This window comes from Cervus elaphus, chromosome 20 (assembly GCF_910594005.1).
Source record: "Cervus elaphus chromosome 20, mCerEla1.1, whole genome shotgun sequence".
NCBI classification, from domain to species: Eukaryota; Metazoa; Chordata; class Mammalia; order Artiodactyla; family Cervidae; genus Cervus; species Cervus elaphus.
The window spans coordinates 125564530-125585877 of record NC_057834.1 but is presented as its reverse complement, the minus strand read 5'-3'; the positions used below and the strand labels follow the sequence as shown (position 1 = coordinate 125585877).

At 39.2% G+C, this 21348-nt stretch overlaps 1 protein-coding gene across 5 annotated transcripts in view; it reads left to right on the top strand.

The window, feature by feature from the left end:
• Positions 1–21348, top strand: part of NFYC (nuclear transcription factor Y subunit gamma) — a 63339-nt gene that overhangs the window by 14861 nt on the left and 27130 nt on the right. For 3 of the 5 annotated variants that reach the window (XM_043876102.1, XM_043876099.1, XM_043876098.1), the window contains exon 2: positions 19822–19934. In XM_043876102.1, coding sequence (XP_043732037.1) covers positions 19830–19934 — 105 coding nt within the window. In that variant the 5' untranslated portion in view covers positions 19822–19829. Of the gene's footprint in view, positions 1–302; positions 440–2271; positions 2333–19821; positions 19935–21348 lie in introns of those variants that run through there. The other 2 variants (XM_043876100.1, XM_043876101.1) reach the window with 2 other exon arrangements.

Sequence of the window (21348 nt, the reverse complement as noted above, 5' to 3'; positions counted from 1 at the left end):
ACTTTAAAACAGGAAGTGTGCAAAGGAGGTAACTGATGACGTGAGCAGCCAATCATGGCTTTGTGTTCTTAGCTGATAAAGCAGCTCAACCAATGGGACCACTCTGGAGGCAAGGTTTGGTGTCAAATAGCATGCTAGATTGAATGCCTTTGACTGTTAAAGTGGAAGGAGGCTGCAAGGCTTCATTGGAGCCTCGGAGTTTTTCACTGAGGCAGGGGTCAGCTGAAAGACAAAGAAAAATGGCGAATAGTTTGCTGGGGGGGTGGGGGGACAGCTGTTCGGGCTTTCACTGGAGTGGACATTCCAGACTCAGGTTTCTGCATCTCCTGCTGCCTTTTGTTTCCTCCGTCCTTTTTGGGGGGGGAGGGATAGGAGTGACTTAAATTCTCCCTGTCCGAGGAGATATAAATAACTACATGTAAAATTAATGCAGTTCCCGGTAAGTTTAATTCTTTGTTTTGTGTTAAAATGGTAGAAACTGTTTAGCTTCAGAGAGGGTGGACAAGTTGCACTGTTTCAGAAAATGGCCACTTTACATTCCATGCATACCTTTTGGTGCACCTAGAATACCTTGCTCTGTTTAGATTTTGCATGCCCTTCAACTAGGATTTCTTTTCCTAGTTGAGGATTGACTAGAGCAGGTACATGAAGGAAGGCTAATCATTTTTCAGGGGTGCACAGAAGCAAAGCACTTTCTCTTTGCTTTCGGTAAACTTAACTGTTTTCCAAATAATTTTCCTTTGTTCAAGTGCACTGAACCTTTCCTATAGAATAAGCTGAGTTGTTGTGAGACTTTTTCTGTTTCCTTGCACTTTGTTGACATTTGTGTTTTCAGAGGTGGAAGTAGCACCATTGCTGTTCTAAATTTGTGTGAAAATATGATTTGCACTGGGATGCAGGTTCTAATGGTAAAGGCCCACATGCCAGTGTGAAATTCTCCCATAACTTTCTTGATTTACCTGTCTGCTTCTGCGTTCTAATAAGTACCAGTTAATGAACAGCCTTTGTTTTAAAATGCACATTTTAGCTTAGAATGCCAGTTAGAAACACCTCCACTATGTTGGCAGTGACAGGAACAAATCTTTTTCCACCAGTTTCACACATTTTGTTAGGTGTTGATTTGGTTCCTTAAAATGATGTGAGCAGAATGCTTTTCATTTTCTATATGAAATCTTTAAAATCCTAATTTTACCTACAGTTTGTGAATAGGAAAGTTAAGGGTATAGTCACCCTGTCTTTTGCCCTTGGTTCCCCCCCCCCCCCCCCCTTCAGGGATATGAAACTAATGTAGGTTGCTGGCTAATCGGTAACCAGCCTGTTCTTGTGACTAGTGAAATCTTCCATCTCAGGTACTAAGATCTGTAAGACACTTGATTCCAAAAAGCAATTCTTTGTTTTCTTTATTTGCAAATATGGAATGAAGGTCATTGGAACATTTCTGCAGCAGACTTAGTATGGAGCAGTGAACCGGCAGCACTCAGCCTCTGGGTAGGGAAAAGGAGCAGACCCTATTAGAGAAGTTTGGAGGCTGCTAGTTTGCCTTCCCCTTGAATAAAGGATTTACCTGAGAGAATTGATGGGGGTTTAGGTTTTGGGCTCTTGGAATTGGAGTGGTATAGCAGTCAAAGTTGCTAGATACAGGCCTCTGTCGTTGCTCGGAAAAGTGACCTTGAAAAACTGCCGAGGAGTTGAAAGATTGAAGGACAAAGTTTGTTTATGCAGATTTTGGACCGAAAAGCTTCTATTTAAGATGAAAAGAAGCTGTACTTCTGATGTTCAAGTCCAGTGGTTAGTAGGGTTATGTTATAGATTCCGATTAGGAGTTTTTCAAGCAATACAGCAGTGAGGCTGTGTTCATTTTTCTCTCGCACTCTTCTTCGTTCCCTCCCCCCAGCAAAAAAATTTTAAATCCTTCTGGTATGATGGTTGAGTGGACTGCCTAACATTCAGAATTCCTTGCATGCTACCTTGTCTTCTATGTAATCTAGAGGATTCTTAGTGAAGAATGGTATTTCAGGAGTTCAAAGTAGTTATGTTTGTGAAACTTCTTTTGGGAAATTTGAATGCTTATGGTAAGAAAACAGTCCTTCTTTACGGAAAAAAAAAAAAGGCAAACGGTCATTCTGAAAAGTTAAGTCCTAAGAGAAAGGAGTACGTGTTAAAGATTATGTTTTAACAGATTGTTATTTTAGTTTACATTTGTTTTTTTACAAGTCATTGATTTATATGTTACCAGTTACTCCAGTTTTTAATATGGGATTTAAAAAACAGTTGTAGATACTGAATGACCCTACTGGTCCTGGGAGAAGGCCTGGAGCTGGGGAGGCAGAAGGTAAGTGGCTCACAGTGTGAGGCCTAGGTAAAACCCTTTTTTAACTTAAGAACTTTGTGGATTTAGCTTCTTGGAAAGATACTACCTCTAGCCTGGGTCCTTAACCTTTTTAGGGTCATGGTCCCTGAGAATCTGACCTACTGCCTGAGAAAGTGCACATAGACATGCCTATGCAGGGCCCCTGGTGACTAAGATATTTTCCAGTATATGTTGAATGGTGTTACTATGATCTCATTTAACACTTTAGCCAGATAAATGTTTCCTAGAGAAATGAAGAAAACTCTACTTCCATAAGGCACAGAGACCTAGAGCTAACTATAACTTAGGTTGAGAGGTGGGTGCATGTGTAGAGGAGAGGCTTAAATGGGGTCTGAGGTTTGGATATTTATTAACTCTGATTACAGTATTTGAGGCAGCATAGTGCATTAGCACAAGCAGGAGATGGTGTGTTCTGCTATCACCAGCTTTGTGAGCTTGGGCAAGTCAGCCATTTAGTGTCAGCTTCCTCACATGTAAAAATGGAACCTAAAAATAGCGCCTTCCTATTTAGTGGTAAGTCTCAAATAAGATCATGTATGTCAGAGTGCTTTGTAAACTGTGAAGTGCTGCATAAATGTTAGTTGTTACTAATCCAAACTATGGGTTAAATGCTTATGGAGATAGATGTGGCATCAAAGAAAATGCTATTATTTTAATATGTTTACAAAACAGTTTGTTTAAACCTGACACATCTCTTTGTAAACTGGCTTCACATGCCGTCACCTGCGTATTCCTGTTTATGCTTATAGGAGCCCATGTAATACAGACATTGAGACCATCAAACATTCCTTTACCAAGATTCCTATGGAAGAATTTTAACTCTTTTGTCAAAAATCAAGGATATCTTAGAGCAAGATGAAATGAGAATGCTGATTTTTTAAAACCCTTGTTAGATTTAGGGACCTCTCAGAATAAACACTGTGAACCTGTTCTGATCGTATACTAAGATTTGCAGTATAATTCAGGTAAGTTGTAATAGTTGCAGATGTTTAACAGGAAGGGGTTACACTTTTAGTTTGTGCACCAAATATTTATAAAGTAAACGGGAGCCACTTTTCGTTTGCTTAGTGGTCATATGATCTCTTTTATGTCAGTTTTCAAACTTGTAAGCTAGTGAATGTTCGGATGAAGACTTAAAAAAATATACTTGGTCTCATCAAAATATAAATGCGGGAATAAATTTCTCACAGTTAATACCTATTGTAAGATACAATTCCAGGGTAAATGGTGGGAACTCATGGGGTTTTCTTTCTCACCCATTTTACATGCCTGGTGTCATCTATTTTTAGGCCCCCCCCCCTCCGGGGGGGGGCGGGGTGGTGGTGGATGGTTTATAATCTATTTGATTTCCGGTCCTGTTAAGTCACTTCCTCTCAGGCATGGTCAGTCAGCATTGATGTCTGCCTCCTTTCTGTGCACCGAAAGAGTCATTTTTATGAAATAAGGTTTGGCAAAATTGGCATTGACCCTACAAATAAAATTCTAGTTTCAGGGATGTGTATGTTTGAAGATAGCAATCATGGTCACTGGGAACTTTTTGTTCCTAAAAGAAGACCGGGATCTCCTTTTAAAGAAGCAGTGTACTTTCGTGGAGGCTTCAGTAACCCAAAAGGCACTTTTAGAGGCTAATCACTTATACGTGGTCTTCTTCATGACAGACGTTATTTTTGCCTGTCCTTATTCCCAATGAAATATGCATACAGAGTGTGTATACTCTTAAGTTAGCCCAGTGAAAATTATTTAGGGATCTAGCCTGATTCCCTTCTTGTGAAGTGGGAAAGTTGAGGTCCAGGGAGGTTAGTTGTCTCAGTCTTTCAGCTTTTTAATAAGTGGTCAGAGATTGAACTCCAGCTCAGTTCATTCAATGTTTCTTTTATTCCTCTATGTTTCATATTTGTCTTCCTTTTGGGTACATCTGTACAGGGTTGCTGTTTGAATACAGAAGGAACAGAGAGAAAATGGACCATGGAAGACGTTCAGAAGTCTTCATGTGGAGTCTGTCGGTTAAGAAAGTCTGCTGTGGCAGCAGACTTACTGTCGTTTTGGGATCTGAAGATCTCTGGCCTCAGTTAGTTTCTTATTCAGAAAGCTGAGAGTCAGCTGGGAAGCTAATGGTACCCACCTGGTTGAACTGTCCCAGAGAGCAGGGTCTCTTCTATGCATTCTTTTCATTGCAAGGAAGTAAAGGTACACAAATACAATGCCTGCATGCCAGTTAGTTTTGTTGTTATTGTTAACACACCTCAAGAACATGCTAATTCCCAAACAAGTTTGGGCCTGGTTCTTCAAGTGGTTCCTTAAAGCCAGCCAGTATGTAATAAACAAAGATCCTAGGATATTTTTAAGCATTTGCCAAGACTGAATAGAAATCATTGTGTATATACTTCCAAAGGAACATTTTAACAATGCCAACTTTAATCATTACTGACAGCAAAATTAGTATTGTATACCTGCATATGTGTGTTTGGGTAGTTGTAGGTTTGATTTTTGTTTTTATTTTATATATTCTCCGGTAGACCATAATGTACTTGAAAATTTTTAATTTTTCCTTTTTGTGGCTGGATTTAACTACCTTCATATATTTGAACAAAAGATATAGTTTGTTGGAAGAACAAGAGCTTGAATAATGTAACTCATGTTATATTTAAGTCTTGAGGTATACTGTGACTGAAAATTATAGTAGACACAGCTGGATGATACCTACTTCATGTCTGCTTAGTTTTCTTTTTAATCGGTTCTTTCTGCTACCTCTGTTGGGCTTGGCTCTTTAGAACTTAGATTCTATTTGCATTATCACCCATATCTTCCTGTCTCTCCCCTCGGCATCTAAAAGCCAGACTCCACTGTTCAGTAGTTGGCCAAAGTTTTTCTGTAAGAGTATTTACTGTAAACTAAGTTACAACTCTATACTCTGCAGTGGAAAAGGGCAATTGAAGGATAAGAAATGAAGATAAATTCTAGTGTAAGGCAGAACTAAAGGAAAAAAAAATCTTGTAAATGTTTAACTTTAAAGTGGCATGACATAGCTTGTGACCTTGTGTTCCTTAGTTCAGAGGAAGAAAGGATATATAAAAATAACCACGGCAAACAGCAGTGCTGATTCAGTTGGTTATCCTTTTTCTTGGAAGTTCTGTCATTTTGGTCTGTCTCCATAGTTTCAGTTATACAGAAAACTAAAGAGAAAAGCTGCTTAACTGGAAATATCCAGACACAGTGAGTTTTTCCTTTATCTACCTATGCTATATAGTTCTTGTGTGTATTTGTGTTAGCAGTTCAGTCATGTCCGGCTCTTTGTGACCCTATAGACCATAGCTCGCCAGGCCCCTCTGTCCAGGGAATTCGTTGGGCAAGAATACTGATGTGGGTTGCCATTCCCTTCCCCAGGGGATCTTCCCAACCCAGGGATCAAATCTGCATCTCCTGTGTCTCCCACATTGCAGGTGGATTCTTTACCACTTGAGCCATCGGGAAAGCCGCTGTGAGAAAATACTAAAGTTGAATGCTTTATACTTCTTTCACTAATTCACCTGCATGCATGTCTCATTTATGTGGCGATTTCAGAAAATGTATACAGATAAAATTGGTGTATACTGTAGTTTTTGTAACACTACAGGATCTAACAGTCAGGTAGGGGAGACAGGTGATGTATATATATCAAGTGTATGAAACTGATATGGAAAGTACAAGCAAAAGGCACAGAATTCAGAGGAGGGGAGACCCTCTGGCTTAGGAATGAGGGAAGGCATTTTGTTGGACTTGGAGGTATGGGCGTGAGCACTTCAGGCGTGGGGAACAGGAGGAGCAGGGTCATGATTCAAAAGGTATAGTGTGGGTTGAGAGCAGTAAATGGTCTTGTCTGCATAGCGCATAAGGAGATGAGTTAGGGATAGGTCCGTCGGTCCCAAGTGGCTTCAGTCGTGTCCGACTCTTTTGCGACCCTATGGACTTTAGCCTGCCAAGCTCCTGGAGTGGGCTGCCGTGCCCTACCCCAGGGGATCTTCCCGACCCAGGGATTGAACTCGTGTCTCTTATGTCTCCTGCATTGGCAGGCGGGTTCCTTACCACTCATGCCACCTGGGAAGCCCCGAGGGAGTAGCAAAAGAAAGAAGTCTCAGAAGTGAGTTGAGGTCAGATATTGAGGGCCTTGACTGCGAAGCTAAGAAATTTGAACTGTCTCTCCTTAATAATGGTAAACCATTGGAAATGTTGGGTGATAGGTTGATATAACATTATCAGAGCTATGCTTTTATAATATTCATTAAATATAATTGTAAAAATGACAGAGGATCCTAGAAATAGTAAACATTATGCAGTGAGTTCACATACTAGGTTCACAACCTATAGGATTATTGTGAGGGTAAAAGAGCAGTGTAAAAGGCTTAGAACCATACTTGGCACACAGTCCTAAATGAGTAGCATTAGCTGTTATCCATCATTTTTATTATTCCATGGAAGAGATGAGAACCTGAGTAGAGATAGTGGCAATATGAAGAAAGGTCAGGAGATGGACACTGTTATTACAGAGTTTACCAGTTAATTAGAATTGAACAGAATCTAGGATGACTCAGATTTCAAGCCTGGGAGACTGGAGGATGGAAATAGAAAAGTTAGAAGGAGCAGGTTTGGGGAAAGAAGAAGATAGATTTAACTTTAGACAAAAGGAGTTAAGAGTTCTGGGTGGCTTTCCAGTTGGAGATGTTCAGCAAGCAGGACTGGAGCTTTGGAGAAATACCAGAATTGGTAAAGTATGTTTGGAATTTAAGCTCATCAAGATCATAACTGAACCTGGGGAATGGATGGGAAATCAAGGGAGAGGATGGACAGAGGACCAGAAGAATAAAGCTTCATGTCCATGATGGAAACACAGGAAAGGTTGGACCCTGAAGTTGAGACATCTAGAAATGAGCATGGTGGAGTGCCATGCATGATACACGATCTTGTCACAGGTTCAAGTGAGCAAGGCCATCAGTATTAGCCCATAGGTTAAATATTCAGAAAGGTAATACTAACATTTTCAGTGTGTGCCTTGATATGAAGAAGATTAGAAATGCTGCCCTATGATCTGGCCTTCACTTTTTCTGAAAAAGTACAAGTATTTCCTTGAAAAGTTATGCAGTAGCTTTTTGAGATTAGTTGTATATATGTTTATGTATATGTGTGTGGATGCATAACCTCAGGCTTTCTTGTTTAACTTCTTAAGTATACACACACATCCCCATCCAGTGCAAAGACTTTTTTCCCTAGTTGCATCCACCTAATCTTATCACTGTTAGCTTTGTAAAGCCTCCAATGGTAGTGTTCTGCATGAAGCCAACCATAAATACACAGTAGGAATTTGGCAACATTTACTTAGCGAGTAATTTATATCCACATGGTCAGGATAACACTGAAGAGCAGCACACACAGTACATTACCAGGAATAGGATGGCCTCATCTGTAGGATTTAGCAGATTTCTAGGCTAGGTATGTTGTAACTATCCTGAGTCTAACAGAGGCAATAAGAACCTTTTCATTAGAGGAATAGTGGTAAGTTTCCAGCCACCTTACTCTGTTGTTTATATCCTGAACTCCATGATTATTTCTCTTCTGGTAATTAACAGGTCAGATGCTCATAACGCTACCCTTGAAGGTAGTTAAGTAATGTAATATGTTTGTGTGAAACATAGTCCTTTACAGTTCATGGAGTGATTTTTAAAGTTTTTGTCAAACAAGATAGGTGAACACAACTCTTTCTTTTCAGAATGAAACATAGTACAAATAGATAGCATACTAGTATGAATACTGCCATTATGTTGGGGAATTATCTAAATTTACTAAGATCAGAGAAATAGTTGAAGGATTTCCAAATAGATACAAGGTTAGAATTGTGTTAGTTGTTCTCTGGTGTTCCTTAGGTGTGCAAATGTACATCTGTGGTATGTATTGGGTACCTCTTATATTTGAGTTCTTACCTTGAACCACACAGATTAGTGTTTTTAGATGAGTCATTGTGTTCTTAAATAATCAGCTGCTTGTATTTCCTAGCTGTGATTTATAATCTTCGTTTTATCCCTGTTAGGTAGTTAGAACAGGGATTTTGATTCTAAGAGGAATGGCCACATAATTAAACTAACATTGCCACTACGTTCCCCGTGTAGCTATGGCAGGTGATTCCTCCTAAAAGTGTGCAGCAGTGGAAGCGGCTCCAGTAAGTGGGGGCTAGAAGGCAATGGCACCCCACTCCAGTACCCTTGCCTGGAAAATCCCATGGATGGAGGAGCCTGGTAGGCTGCAGTTCATGGGGTCGCTAAGAGTCAGACACGACTGAGCGACTTCACTTTCACTTTTCACTTTCATGCATTGGAGAAGGAAATGGCAACCCACTCCAGTGTTCTTGCCCGGAGAATCCCAGGGATGGGGGAGCCTGGTGGGCTGCCGTCTATGAGGTCGCACAGAGTCGGATACGACTGAAGTGACTTAGCAGCAGCAGCAGCAGGCTAAGGCTATTCCTCTCAACTATAGTGAAAAGATAGTGACTTCTCATCATCAGTCCCCCAGAGACTGAACTTGATCTACTGGACCTTTTTATGTCTACTCTTGGTTGGTGACCAGATATTCCGAAGTCCTCCTCCTTATGGGCAACTGCAGCTTTAACAAGCTTGAAAACCTTAAACTTTCTACTCTGAAATATATAAAAATCTGACATCTTGGCTTTTTAGGGTATATTCTCCAGGAGGATGATCAGGAAAACTAAAAGATAAAGGGCTTGATGGGTTTATGTTCCAGGCTGAGAGGATCCATAGGTTCTCAATTGTTTGGTCCTTTGCTGAGTTACCAGTTCTAAAGAGGGAGGAGAGCATGCCACGAAAGAGCACAGAGCTGAGAATAAGGGCATATGGGTCGTGGTTCTGGCTCTGGCATATACTTGCCCTGTAACCTAAGACATGTCCCTCAGTCTTCTGGATTCTTTATCTGTCAGATAGGAATATTAGTATTTGTGTTTGTAGTGAAGAATAAATTAGATAATGCAAAGGAGGAAAGCTACTTTACAAAGTGTAAAGCATGTACAAGTGCAACCGATTAGCATAACCATCTCCATCGCTTTGCATCCTTTGAAGTGGCCTTTACAGTCTCTGCTCCTGACGGCTGTATACGCAGAGGTGGCAGATTCAGCGTCTGGTTGACCTGGAGGATTTGTTTATTCTCATGCTCTTTCTTTCTTGCTTGCTTGCTTTTAACTTTCAAATCAGTGCTAAAGACACTAAGCAGAGGGCAGAATTTAGTGTCTGTGAATCAGCAGAATCATGCAGCTAAATCAATAAAGCCAAGCTCTTATTGACACTCTTTTAATGCCCTCCAAGTTTTTAATCGAGAATTCTCCAGTTTTTAGATGGATTAATTCACCAGCACAATCTTCTGTTTTTCACTGGAGTCTGTGATTAGATAATTATGAACATTTGTGTTAACATTTTCTAAAGTAGAACAGGTTTCTTCCCATCCCCACCTTTTTTTTACTTTTCCATTGTATTACTACACAACAGTTACTGCACAGCTGAGCTTTGGTACTTGAGAAGGGATTTCCCCATATGCACATTTCAAAGAAAAGAACCCAGAGTGAAGTCAAAGGTACCTGGCGTCTTAAAATAGTTCTTGAGGAGCTTGTGTTTGTTCATTAGTAGATGTGTGTGGAGTCCCCACTATGTGCAAGCCATGTTTTCCTTGAGGATGTGCCAGAAACAAAAAGATAATTACATAAGAACTGGAGAGAAAATAGGAGCATGAAAATTTTAGGCTTAAAAAATAATGTGCCTAATAATAATAATGTGTCTGAAGAAAGTGAATACACTAATTATAGAAATAGATTTTATTGGGTGCCAGGAATGGTTTCTTGAGGAGAAAAAAATTTAGTGATCACTGATCAGTGACTGTGTATGTTTAATTTCTTACAGTTGTACATAGTGTGAAAGCAAGCTCCTTAGCAGTGCTAGTCCCCAAAAAAACTTTAAAAAGTTGGTTTCAATCCATTAGATAGTTTCAAAAATTAATACTTTCACAACATGTTCCCTTTACTCCAAGATCTTGGAGGTAGAAGCAGCCAGGGCTCTTTTCAGAGCTTGAAACAGAATCTTTCTCTTGGTTGGTGGGGCCAGATGGGATGGGAAGCTGCCTAGATTCCAGGTCTCCTCCACCTTCTAACATAAAAAACAAGATTGCTTCTACAAGACAGAACAGCCACATACTCCCTGCTTACAGAAGTCGGAGGTGTCCAAGGAGACATGTTCTAAGAATTTTAGTTTTTTTGGATTTGTCTAGAGAGAGAGCCTGCATAGCTACTGATCATTGACATTCCCAAGGATTTAAGTTAAGAGCATACCTAATCATATCTATCTTGATTTCTTTATTTGGAACTAGTATATTCATTCTGAATTTAAAACTTTAAAGGGCTTTAAGTTATTTTACGTTTATAAAAGAAGTGGAAGAAGATTTCTCAGTGCATTTGTTTCTATGCATCTGACTTTGCACTCCGGAAACTCTTAAGTAGTCTAAATTAGAGAAAGAAGCAAATTGGGTTACTTGTTACTGTATGTAAGCGAGATTGGTCTTTTGGTGTGGTACTGTGTTTGAGACTGGTCAGACCAGGATAGATGACTTGTTTAGCTCTGAGCAGTGATTTTGATATGCCATATGACATTTATATGATGCTTGGTATTTTTCAAGGCCTTTTTACATGTGTTTCCCATTTGTGTGCTGCAGCTGCCTTGTGAGGTGACCAGAGGCCTCAAGAAGTTAAGTGACAAGTTAGTAGCCAGAGAACAAGAACCTCCAAAAGATTTTCAAATAGAAAATGGATTTTAATGGATTTTCAATAGAAAATCCAATAGATTTTCTTTATGTACTTACCCTGTACTTTACTGCCCCCCACTGTTTGCAGCTGAGTATTCATAGGTGCTACTGACTGTCCTAGAGACAAGCAAGAGGGAATGATAAAATAGAAAAGAGAGGGAGCAAGGAAGGAGACGCAGAGAATTAAGGATGTTTGTATGATAGGAGATAGCAGTGCCATGAGCATCTTCTCTTCCATGTTTGCCACAGAGATTTTGGGAACAAGTGGATTAAAATGATCTTTTGGGTTAAGGATTTGAGTCAGTGATCACAGCTGAGATTGCTCATATCTCTGAATAGTTTGCATATACACGCACCTTAAAGCAACATGAAGTGAGAATGAACAAGCTGTACCAAATCAAGAACAGAGTTTTAGAGCTTTTGTATTTCCAGCTTCTCCATTTACTGCATGTGACCTTGAGCACAAAGATACCCAACCCTTGGCTTTCTTATCTGTAAAATTGAAATAATACTGATATCTTTGTCCCTGAGCTGAGTAGAGATCAACTGAGGATAATGTATGAAACAAGTATTACGTAAAACTCTAAAGCTCTTAAGTTGGTATCTTTGAAACATTCTTCAGAATCACACTTTTCACTTCTGGGCATACGTCAACTCGGGATCCTGCTAGAGACTGGGTGAAAGGTTGTTCTTAGAGTTTCTGAGTCTCAGAAGGGATCCAGGAAGCAGAATGACTCTTTGTTTTGAACATGATTTAGCTTAGACAACAGGCACTGTGGACTTCCCTGGTGACTCAGAAGGTAAAGAGCCCACCTGCAATGCTGGAGACCTGGGTTTCATCCCTCGGTTGGGAAGATCCCCTGGGGGAGGACATGGCAACCCACTCCAGTATTCTTGCCTGGAGTATCCTCATGGACAGAGGAGCCTGGCAGACTACAGTCCATGGGGTTGCAAAGAGTTGGACACGACTGAGCACACATAGCACTATTCTTTCTCCAGCTTGTGTTAGAATTTTCTTTGAGGCTCAGAGTCTGAAAAAAACAGTTACTTGTCATTCTTCCTTCAGAAATTTATTTACTTTCATTAGGTTGGAGTGTCAAGAGAGATTAACAGGTATTTTTGTGGCATGGAGTGGGCTGGAGATTGAATGGGTGAGGAAGCCATATAACAGTTGTGTAATCTACTGCAAGCTTTCCAATCTCTGGCACTCAGTTTCCCCATTGTTATGTTAACAAATCCCCTTTTTTGGTAAAGGGCTAGATAATATTTTTAGCTTGTTGGTCATACACTTTCTTTTGTAACACTTGAACTCTACTGTTACCGCGTGAAAACAACCATAGACAACGTAAATGAATGAGGCTGCAGTCTTCCAGTAAAAGTGAATTTATAGAAACAGGCTGCAGGCCAGATTTGGCTTGGGGGCTGTAGTTTGTGGGCCCTTGCCTTTAGAATACTTCACTAAAACACCTGTTAGTCTTTTTTCTCCATAATACAAAATACTGATAGTGTTTTGTTGCTGTCATATAGGCCTGTGTATATAACATATATCATGTAAGTTGGACATCATTGAAGGAATGAGGAAACAAGTGTGTGAAGTAATATGTTTACATATCGTTTCTATTCCACAGAAACAGGTTTGTTTTTTTTTTTAATGTTCTGGTCATGCCTTCCTGTTGAGTTTCATACCATAAGTTGCTCTACCTTCCTTTTTTTCCAGACACACTGTATTATGATCTAGTCCTTGTTTGAAAGGTTATGTTGTAGTAGACAGCAAACAGAAACATGTTTTTGTTTCTGAAGGAAGTGTCTCTGCTGCCAGTTTGAAAATGTGTCTTTGTGAACAGATCTTCAGGAAGAGTAGTGTGCAGCCAGTTCCAACCTATAGTCTTTTGGAAAGCACAGTTTCTTCTGTAGGCAGTTAGAAAAGGGGCTTCAGACTTACTTAGCCATTTGGAGTTCAAGACAGACACCCCCTCAAACACTGAACTTGGTGTTGTTCAGGATTAGGGAAAGGGGTCTCCAGTAAGACTACATTATTCATTATTATAGCAGTGGGGTACTGTATAGTAACCTGTCAGTAAGCATGACCATCTGGTATCCAGTTATGTTTAGAACTTAAGTAGTCAAGTTTCTGGCACTAGGCTTAGTGCTTTCTTGCTTCGTTAGAAACCTTAGATGAGCTTAAATAAAGACAATTGAACCCTCTTTTCTCTCTTGTCACCCTGCCTTGTATTCATTCACTTATTGCATCCTCAAGCAGTGAAGTGTAGGCCTTCCATACCAGACGCCCTCTTTGCCCTTTGGTGTGTGTGTTCAGTGGACATTGCATCTGCAGTGGCTTAGTACAGTGACTGGCCCAAGGACACTAGCTAGTCGGCAGCAGGCCAGTTCACAAACGAAGGTCTTTTTATTTCCAGAACAGTGTTATTTTTCTTTTGAAATTGTCCTATGCCTCCTTAACGCTTGAAATCCTTTTTAGCCATTGTGATTGATAATGGTTTTAGGCCCATCTATGTAAACATGAGAACCAGCGTGATGTTGGAATTGTTTTGTTGCAGAAATTTCAGTTCTCAAATTTAGTTTTCACTTTTCTTTGTAGTTTGAGAGAATATCTAAAATAGCAAGCACAAGTTAGCTTTCTTCTTCATTCATTCATATTAATATTCTTTCTTTATCTCTCGTTGTCTCTCATTCCCCGTTTGAAATATAGTATCTCAACAGTTTTAGCCAACTCAAATAAAGAAGCTTGGAACTAACTTCAATAAATACCTGAGTAGTACCGGAACATAAAATGTGTGCTATAGAGCTACTAACTGGGCAAAATGAAAATCTAATGACAGGAAACCATGATCAAAATGCAAGTCAAGAAAAGAAGTGAAGAAGTTAATGTGCTTTGAACATAGGGAGATGCTTCATATATGTTAAGTTGGAGATACATAGGAACTATTAGGGACATTCTCAGCATTCAGCCTAAATAAAGGCTGCAAGTTGGATGGTGAGGGCCACTGAGGTAAAAGAAGGTACCAGTGTTTAGATTTGTTCTTCAGTCACAACTGGGCTAAGGCATATTTGCTTACATTTAACAGTGAGAGCATTATTTTTAAGTAAAATGTGACTACCTGGAATGGGGCAGCTCTAGTATTTTAATAAGAAGCAGCATTGATCAAAGATTGGTCTTCATTTTAGGGGAGTTTCCTGTGGTCTTTTTTCCTTGAATAGTTGTTGCGATGATAGGGATTTAGGTATTGTCTCCCAACAACATTTGTTTGGTTTCAGTTACTTTAGAGAGCTATATGTGGGTTTAGACATATTACAAAGGATTTTTGTAGAGAGAGTGAGGTATATGCCAAGAAATAGGCTTTAGCTCTAAAGGCGCAGGGTTTTAGAGACTAGGGGATATTGTAGTAAAACCTTATGTTTCTTTGTATTTTATGAGCTTGATCATTTTGATGCATCCTGTTCCATGTCCAGCATGTCACTCAGGGAGGATTTGGTAAGAATGGTCCCTGGTCAAAACCAAGAGCTTGAAAGACTTCCAGGAGAATCTCAAAGGAGGAGCACTCTGCTTTTGAGATGTTTTGAAAACTGCTTAAGTCTTCTTTCTTCAAGAATGATAAAGAGTAACTGGATATTTGAATGACAGTTAGATTGTGTGCCCTTGAGTGATCTGATCGAATCATCTCATTTTCTGCATGATTTTCTCCTTATCTTCCTGGCAGTGGATGGCCAAACAGAGGTATTCCCCACCCCCTTTCTCCTCCTACTTACTTGTCATTAATTTTTCAAACTTTACTCATCTGTCCTGGACACCTTTCTGAGAAGATTCTGACTTTCAAGAGTTTTATGCGGTGGAATAGTACACACCGATGTTTCCAGCCTTCTGGTCTGCCTTGTAACTTCCAGGACATGTGTATGTGTGTCTGTCTGCCCTCTTCCTTCATTTTATCTTAAATTCACTTCAGCAAGTCACGTGGATTTCTTTCTGATTGTAGTCCTACTAACACTTTAAAGGCCCAGCGAGAACCTCATATATTCTGAACTTCCTAAAAATAATTTGCGGTCCCAATAAATCTTATTTCAGAGCCAGGCTTTCCAATAGGCCTCTTTTTTCTCAGAAAATACATATGCAACCACTCTCCTTCATTCAGAAGTAATTATTTATCAGACTTTGTGCTAGGTGCTGTGAGGGATTCCAGAGATGACTCATACTCATGTCCTACCCACAAGAAGCTTATAAACCAGAAGGGGAAATGTGGTAAGAAATACATAAATAATGATCATACAAGGTAATGCAGTGAGGGCAGGAAGAAGTACAGATTAAGAGCTCTGAAGGTTCACGGAAGGAGTGATCACTTGTGGTGATTTAGAGACCTGGGGAGAGATGGCAGTTGATTTGAGCATTGGAGAAATGGCCTTTTCCTGGTGGCCTTTGATTCTTCCCATTTTAGTTTTGGAAAGGAAGCTGTGTTTAAAACCAGATAAATTAAAAGATAATGAGAGTTGAGATTTCTTATAGCAACAACCATTCAATACTTTATCTGATTCTTAAGTCTTTATTAAATAATTAATCAGGCACTCTTATTTGGGTATTTATAAACTGTTTAATGAACATGAATGATAAATCTAATATTAATTATGAATTAAATCTGGGAAATACTATTGTCCATTTTTCAGAAGAGTCAGTTAATGCGGCTTGGTCTTAGTGTATGTAAATAGCTTTATCTCATGATAGCAATAGCAGTTTAACATGGAGTAAAAAGCATCCTGGGATATAAATCTCTTTCTTACTTTTAAATCCATTCCTTTCTCATCATTCTAGAAGATGAACCTGGCATATTTTCCATGGGTTGTAGATGTTACAAATAGGCTACTTCTGTAGCAAAATCAATTTAGTTGCAATTAATGTAATATTAAAATAAGTGATAAGTTACTTTATGTTTTTCAACATGGGTGTTTAGTGAGCAAAATTTGTTTATGATTAGGTTTTATTATTTTAATTTTAAGTTGTGCCACGGTCAGAAAATATTGAGAATACTAGCTTATTTTCATAAAATCTGTTGCTTGAGATTTGGTCTAATTTTTAAAGCCCCATGTAAAGACTGGATCTGCTTTAAGGAAAGCCTTTTGAATAAAAATACTCACCTTTTCTAGGAATTTATAGTAACAATTTATGGTCTTCCAAGAGATACTGAGAGTTATCTACAAATTATTTCTGTGCAAAGATGCTAGGAAACATGCTCCAAACCATTTTCTCTTTTTCCTCATGAAAAGATCTTCTGTCCCTGATGAGGAGAGTACAGTACCTTTGTTTTTTTGAAGTCAGGAATTTATGAAAAGAGGTTTCTGGATGGAAAAATCATAAAAGTTGTAACTACATCCAAAGCTGAAATGATCCTTTGTTTGTAAATTCAGCTTAATGTAAAGAAGAGCAGTGAGAGCTGTCCAAAGATGGAAAAGAATGCCTAGCCAGTGCACCAGGTTCTCAGAACTGTAGGGGGAGGAGCTCGTGTTTCAATGAATTGAGGGAGCTGGGCAGAGGTTGAAGTAGAGCTGTGAGCATCTTTTAGAGGAGCTGAACCTGAGTGGTTCTTAAAGCACCCCCTGCTCCGTTTTAAAGTTCTATGAGGCAGTTAAATGTAAAGAACATTATTATTGATTTGGATTTTTTTGCCATTATCCATTTATGGTTTTCTAATTCAGAATGGGTCTCTCAAGTTAAAAACTTAATAACCTTTAATATGTATGTCAGTTCCAGAAAAATGTTTTTAACTTTTGTTTTGTGCGCACCCCCACTCCAACAGTGTGTGGCTCTGAGCCAGCCAAAGATTCATTCATGAACTATTTTTTTTTTTTAATTTTTATTTATTTATTTATTTATTTTGTCATACATTGATATGAATCAACCATAGATTTACACGTATTCCCCATCCCGATCCCCCCTCCCACCTCCCTCTCCACCCAATTCCTCTGGGTCTTCCCAGTGCACCAGGCCCGAGCATTTGTCTCATGCATCCCACCTGGGCTGGTGATCTGTTTCACCATAAATAGTATACATGCTGTTCTTTTGAAATATCCCACCCTCACATTCTCCCACAGAGTTCAAAAGTCTGTTCTGTATTTCTGTGTCTCTTTTTCCATTTTGCATATAGGGTTATCGTTACCTTCTTTCTAAATTCCATATATATGTGTTAGTATGCTGTAATGTTCTTTATCTTTCTGGCTTACTTCACTCTGTATAAGGGGCTCCAGTTTCATCCATCTCATTAGGACTGATTCAAATGAATTCTTTTTGACGGCTGAGTAATATTCCATGGTGTATATGTACCACAGCTTCCCTATCCATTCGTCTGCTGATGGGCATATTCATGAACTATTGACTGCACAGATGTTTGGGAACTGATTGCGCCAGCACATGCTTAGTTGGGGCCATTCAAGATTTAAAAGCAGACTATGCCCAGATGGTTTTAAAAATGCTTCTTGAATTATGTACCTTGATAACATTTGTGGGAGGAGATCAGAGGATAGTCAAAACTGGTTACCAGCTTTGTAAATCTTAAAGACCTTTGCACTCAGAGGAATCCTGCTTCTCATTAGCAAGTTATACAGAGTATCACACTGGCAACTATGCCTCTTCCTTCTTTGACCATAGCAGCTTACATGGCAGATTCTGTAAGATCAGGCCTCTCCTTGGGTCCATACAGTAAAAGGTTAGATTTGTTTTTAAAGTTTTTTGATAATTAATTTCATTTCTGGAAAAATTTTATTTGCACCTTTTAAAATGGTTAGATTCTCGCTCTCATCATTGTCATAAGTACCTCATAAGAATCTATTAATAAAAATAAATAACTAAACTTCTCTAGATTACCTTGACTTCTTTGCTCTCAGTACATCTAAGAGAATAGTGTATAGGTCACGTGCATATGGTGATAAGTGAAGATGTCATGGGAGCTGAGCTGAAATGTTCTTGGATTTTTAGGACTCAAGATTTTAATCTAGTCATTTCCAACTGTGATTCAACACTCTTCACTTTAATTCCCTCCAGAAACTCCAGGATCATATTGCTTCCTAGGACTTAGAGTTCCTGCTGATGTATAGAGCTGCTTGTGGGCCTTCAGCACCAGAAATTGGCTCCAAACCTTTTCCCATTACATCATCACCCACTAATGTCATTACACCAGGGTGAAATCTGCTTTGAAGATTGTACTCTTGTTTTCCTTCTGTTCTTTCCTCTCATCATTTCCTTTAGAAGAAAAAGGAAAAAAAAAAAAATCCGAGATTTCTAGGACAATCCCAAGCAAACATTTAGGAGTGAATTAGACATCCTCACAGTCTAAACTTAGATTTATCAGCCTTCGTCCACTCTGCTGATAGAGATTGATCTGCCCGGCATGCATCCACAGGGACCCTGGGAAGTAGCAGTTTGGTCATGTGACACCTGGCCTTGCTGCTTTTCTTTCAGCCCTTCAGAATTAGTTCTTAAAGACTTACATAGCTCTCCGCCAGCATCCTGTCACTGGCATGTTAAATCTTTTTGAGTAATTTCACAGAATAGAAATTCTTGGGATATCACTAAAGTTTATTGTTCTTTGTGTTTAATTAAAGTGTTTCTTAGATTTAAGTATTTGCCAGATAAACATTTAAGCCATCTGCAGTTTTTTACTTTCCCTCTGTAAATCTTTTCAAACATTACTGTATTATCTATATTTATGGTATAGATATAGCTGGTGCAGTGATCCTTATTCATCTTCCTTCCCTCATGACAAAGCAGTTGACCAAACTTTGGTCCTCTTCTCTCTCTACTGAATTTAATTCCCCGTTGTTTTTCAACCGTCTTTAAAGCTTCCAATTGCCGGTGGGCTTTGTTTGACTTTGTGCCTGACGACAAGGTTCAGGTAAGGGAAGAACTGGAAGTGACTTCAAAGACTTTGTGCCATCCACTCAGTTACTGGCCTGGGCTTTACAGATTTTGTGTCCTTTGAGGCAGATTAGTTTGAGATTAGAAAGAATAATAATCGTCAGCCCCAAAGAAATGGGACCACAGTGACTAAAACAGCAGAATGAACTTGGCTCTTAGTCTTAAGACTCTGGTTTACATTTATGTACAGTGTTAGTCACCTGGGACTCTTAATGTATGTGCTGCAGGCTGTGGCACAGAGAAGCCACGTGGAACTGGAAAACACTGGAGAGGACGGCACTGAAAACTATGGACAGCACCAGGGCAGCACAGTACATTTTTTTTTCCCCTTCTCTTCAGAATAAGACATTAAAAGTCCTTGATTCACGTAAGGATTTGAGTTTGGGTTTCTAGCAGTTTATATATATATATATATATATATGTATATTCATTTATTCATTTATTTATTTATTTTTCCCCCTAGGAATTTTAGATTTTCTGATTTCAGCTTCTTCTTAGTCTCTGTGATATAAGCTGGAGGAAAGGGAAAACATTCCTCATTTTTTGCTAAGACTTTAAGTTGGTGTGAAAAACCTCTTCAGCACAATTGTATTATCTTCTCAGACTGAAAAACTGAATGAATTAGTGAAAACATCCACAAGGAAAGATATAAATAGATATAAAGCCTGACTTTATTATGTGTAACATGTGTCGTGTGTGTGTTTGTTTTTAGCTGTCAGAATGTCCACAGAAGGAGGATTTGGTGGTGCTAGCAGCAGCGATGCCCAGCAGAGCCTGCAGTCCTTCTGGCCTCGTGTCATGGAAGAAATCCGGAATTTAACAGTGGTAAGGAAAAGTGAGAGACTTTTAACGAGCTTTGAGATGAATAACCAAAACTTAGGCTAAAGCATTTTTAATCTCAAGCACCATTTACAAAGGTATAGTTCATTTCTGACCTGTGGGTAGGAAGATGAAGATTTAGTTTACTTTAGGTGAAGTAACTACATGGATTTTTTTTTTTAAATGGCTTTCTTTAGGCCTGTGGATGCTTTGACTTGGAGACTGTTTAGTGTGAGGCAGATCTTTTAGAGAATGCAGGAAAGCAGGGCTTCTTTCCCCCAGAAGCTTTAGTTCTTTTCTGTGGCCTGATTTAGTGGGCCTGCCAGGTTTCTAGGACCCGGTGAAAACTGTTGGGCAATTAATTTGACAACAAATAAATATGTATTAAATAGTTACTGAGTCAGGCACAGTGATGAATCTGAAGCATTAAAAGGGAGAGTATGATGTTATATCCATAATGAAGAATGTTCTGTTTGGTGCCATTTCAGCAAATGGCTGAAGGAGTACTATGTTAGATATGTCATTCCTGCCGCAGAGGTTTTAGCATCCTGGCAGAGCGAATACTGAATTCTTTCCTGATGTAGAACTCAAGTTGCAATTTCTTAAGAGTTTCTGGTCCTTAATCTCTGACATACCTGATCAGTTTTCATGTACTCGATGAATACTTAGACACCTACTATGGCTAGTCTAGTTATTGTGAACCACACAGACAAAACTAGTACACTCACAGAGCATGCATTCTGGTGGGAGAGACAGAAGCAGGTAATGAACGAATAAAATAAACGATAACTTCTCATTGTGATGAATGTCCACTGACTTCAGGGGTCAAAAAAAAAAAACCTATATTCTGGACATATGGGGGATTTTTAGCATTTGACCTGGTTTGGGCTTTCTCTGAGTGGCCTGTGTTCACTGGTGGATTTCCACTGAAAAATCATTCTTCTGCAGTCTAAAGTTGGTAGTTATCAATAGTATCTTAGATATAAAACAGAAGGGAGGGAAAAAATGGAATTATAAAGTGAGAAGTGGGATATTTTGTATGTTTTGAGGGGACAGTGTCACGGTTAAGCTTTCAGGTTTTAGTGCTGGGATCAGCCTGGTGTAAAATTAGTGCTTCCTGAGCTCTGGTGGGACTAGGCAGTGCAGCAGGTTTGCTCCAGCTTGAGTACAGAAACAAATTCAGGATCAGACAAGTGACCAGGTGACCGTTAGAAGTTCAAATTCAGCACCTAGCTTTTCTGTATTTTGTTGGACTTTGAATTTTTTTTTTAATTGTGGTAAAAACAACGCAACAAAATTTACCATCTTGACCATTTAAAATGTACAGTTCCGTGGTATATTCACATTGTTGTGAAACAGATCTCCAGGACTTTTTCATCCTGCAGAGTTGGAGCTTTACACTCGTGAAACAACTATCCAC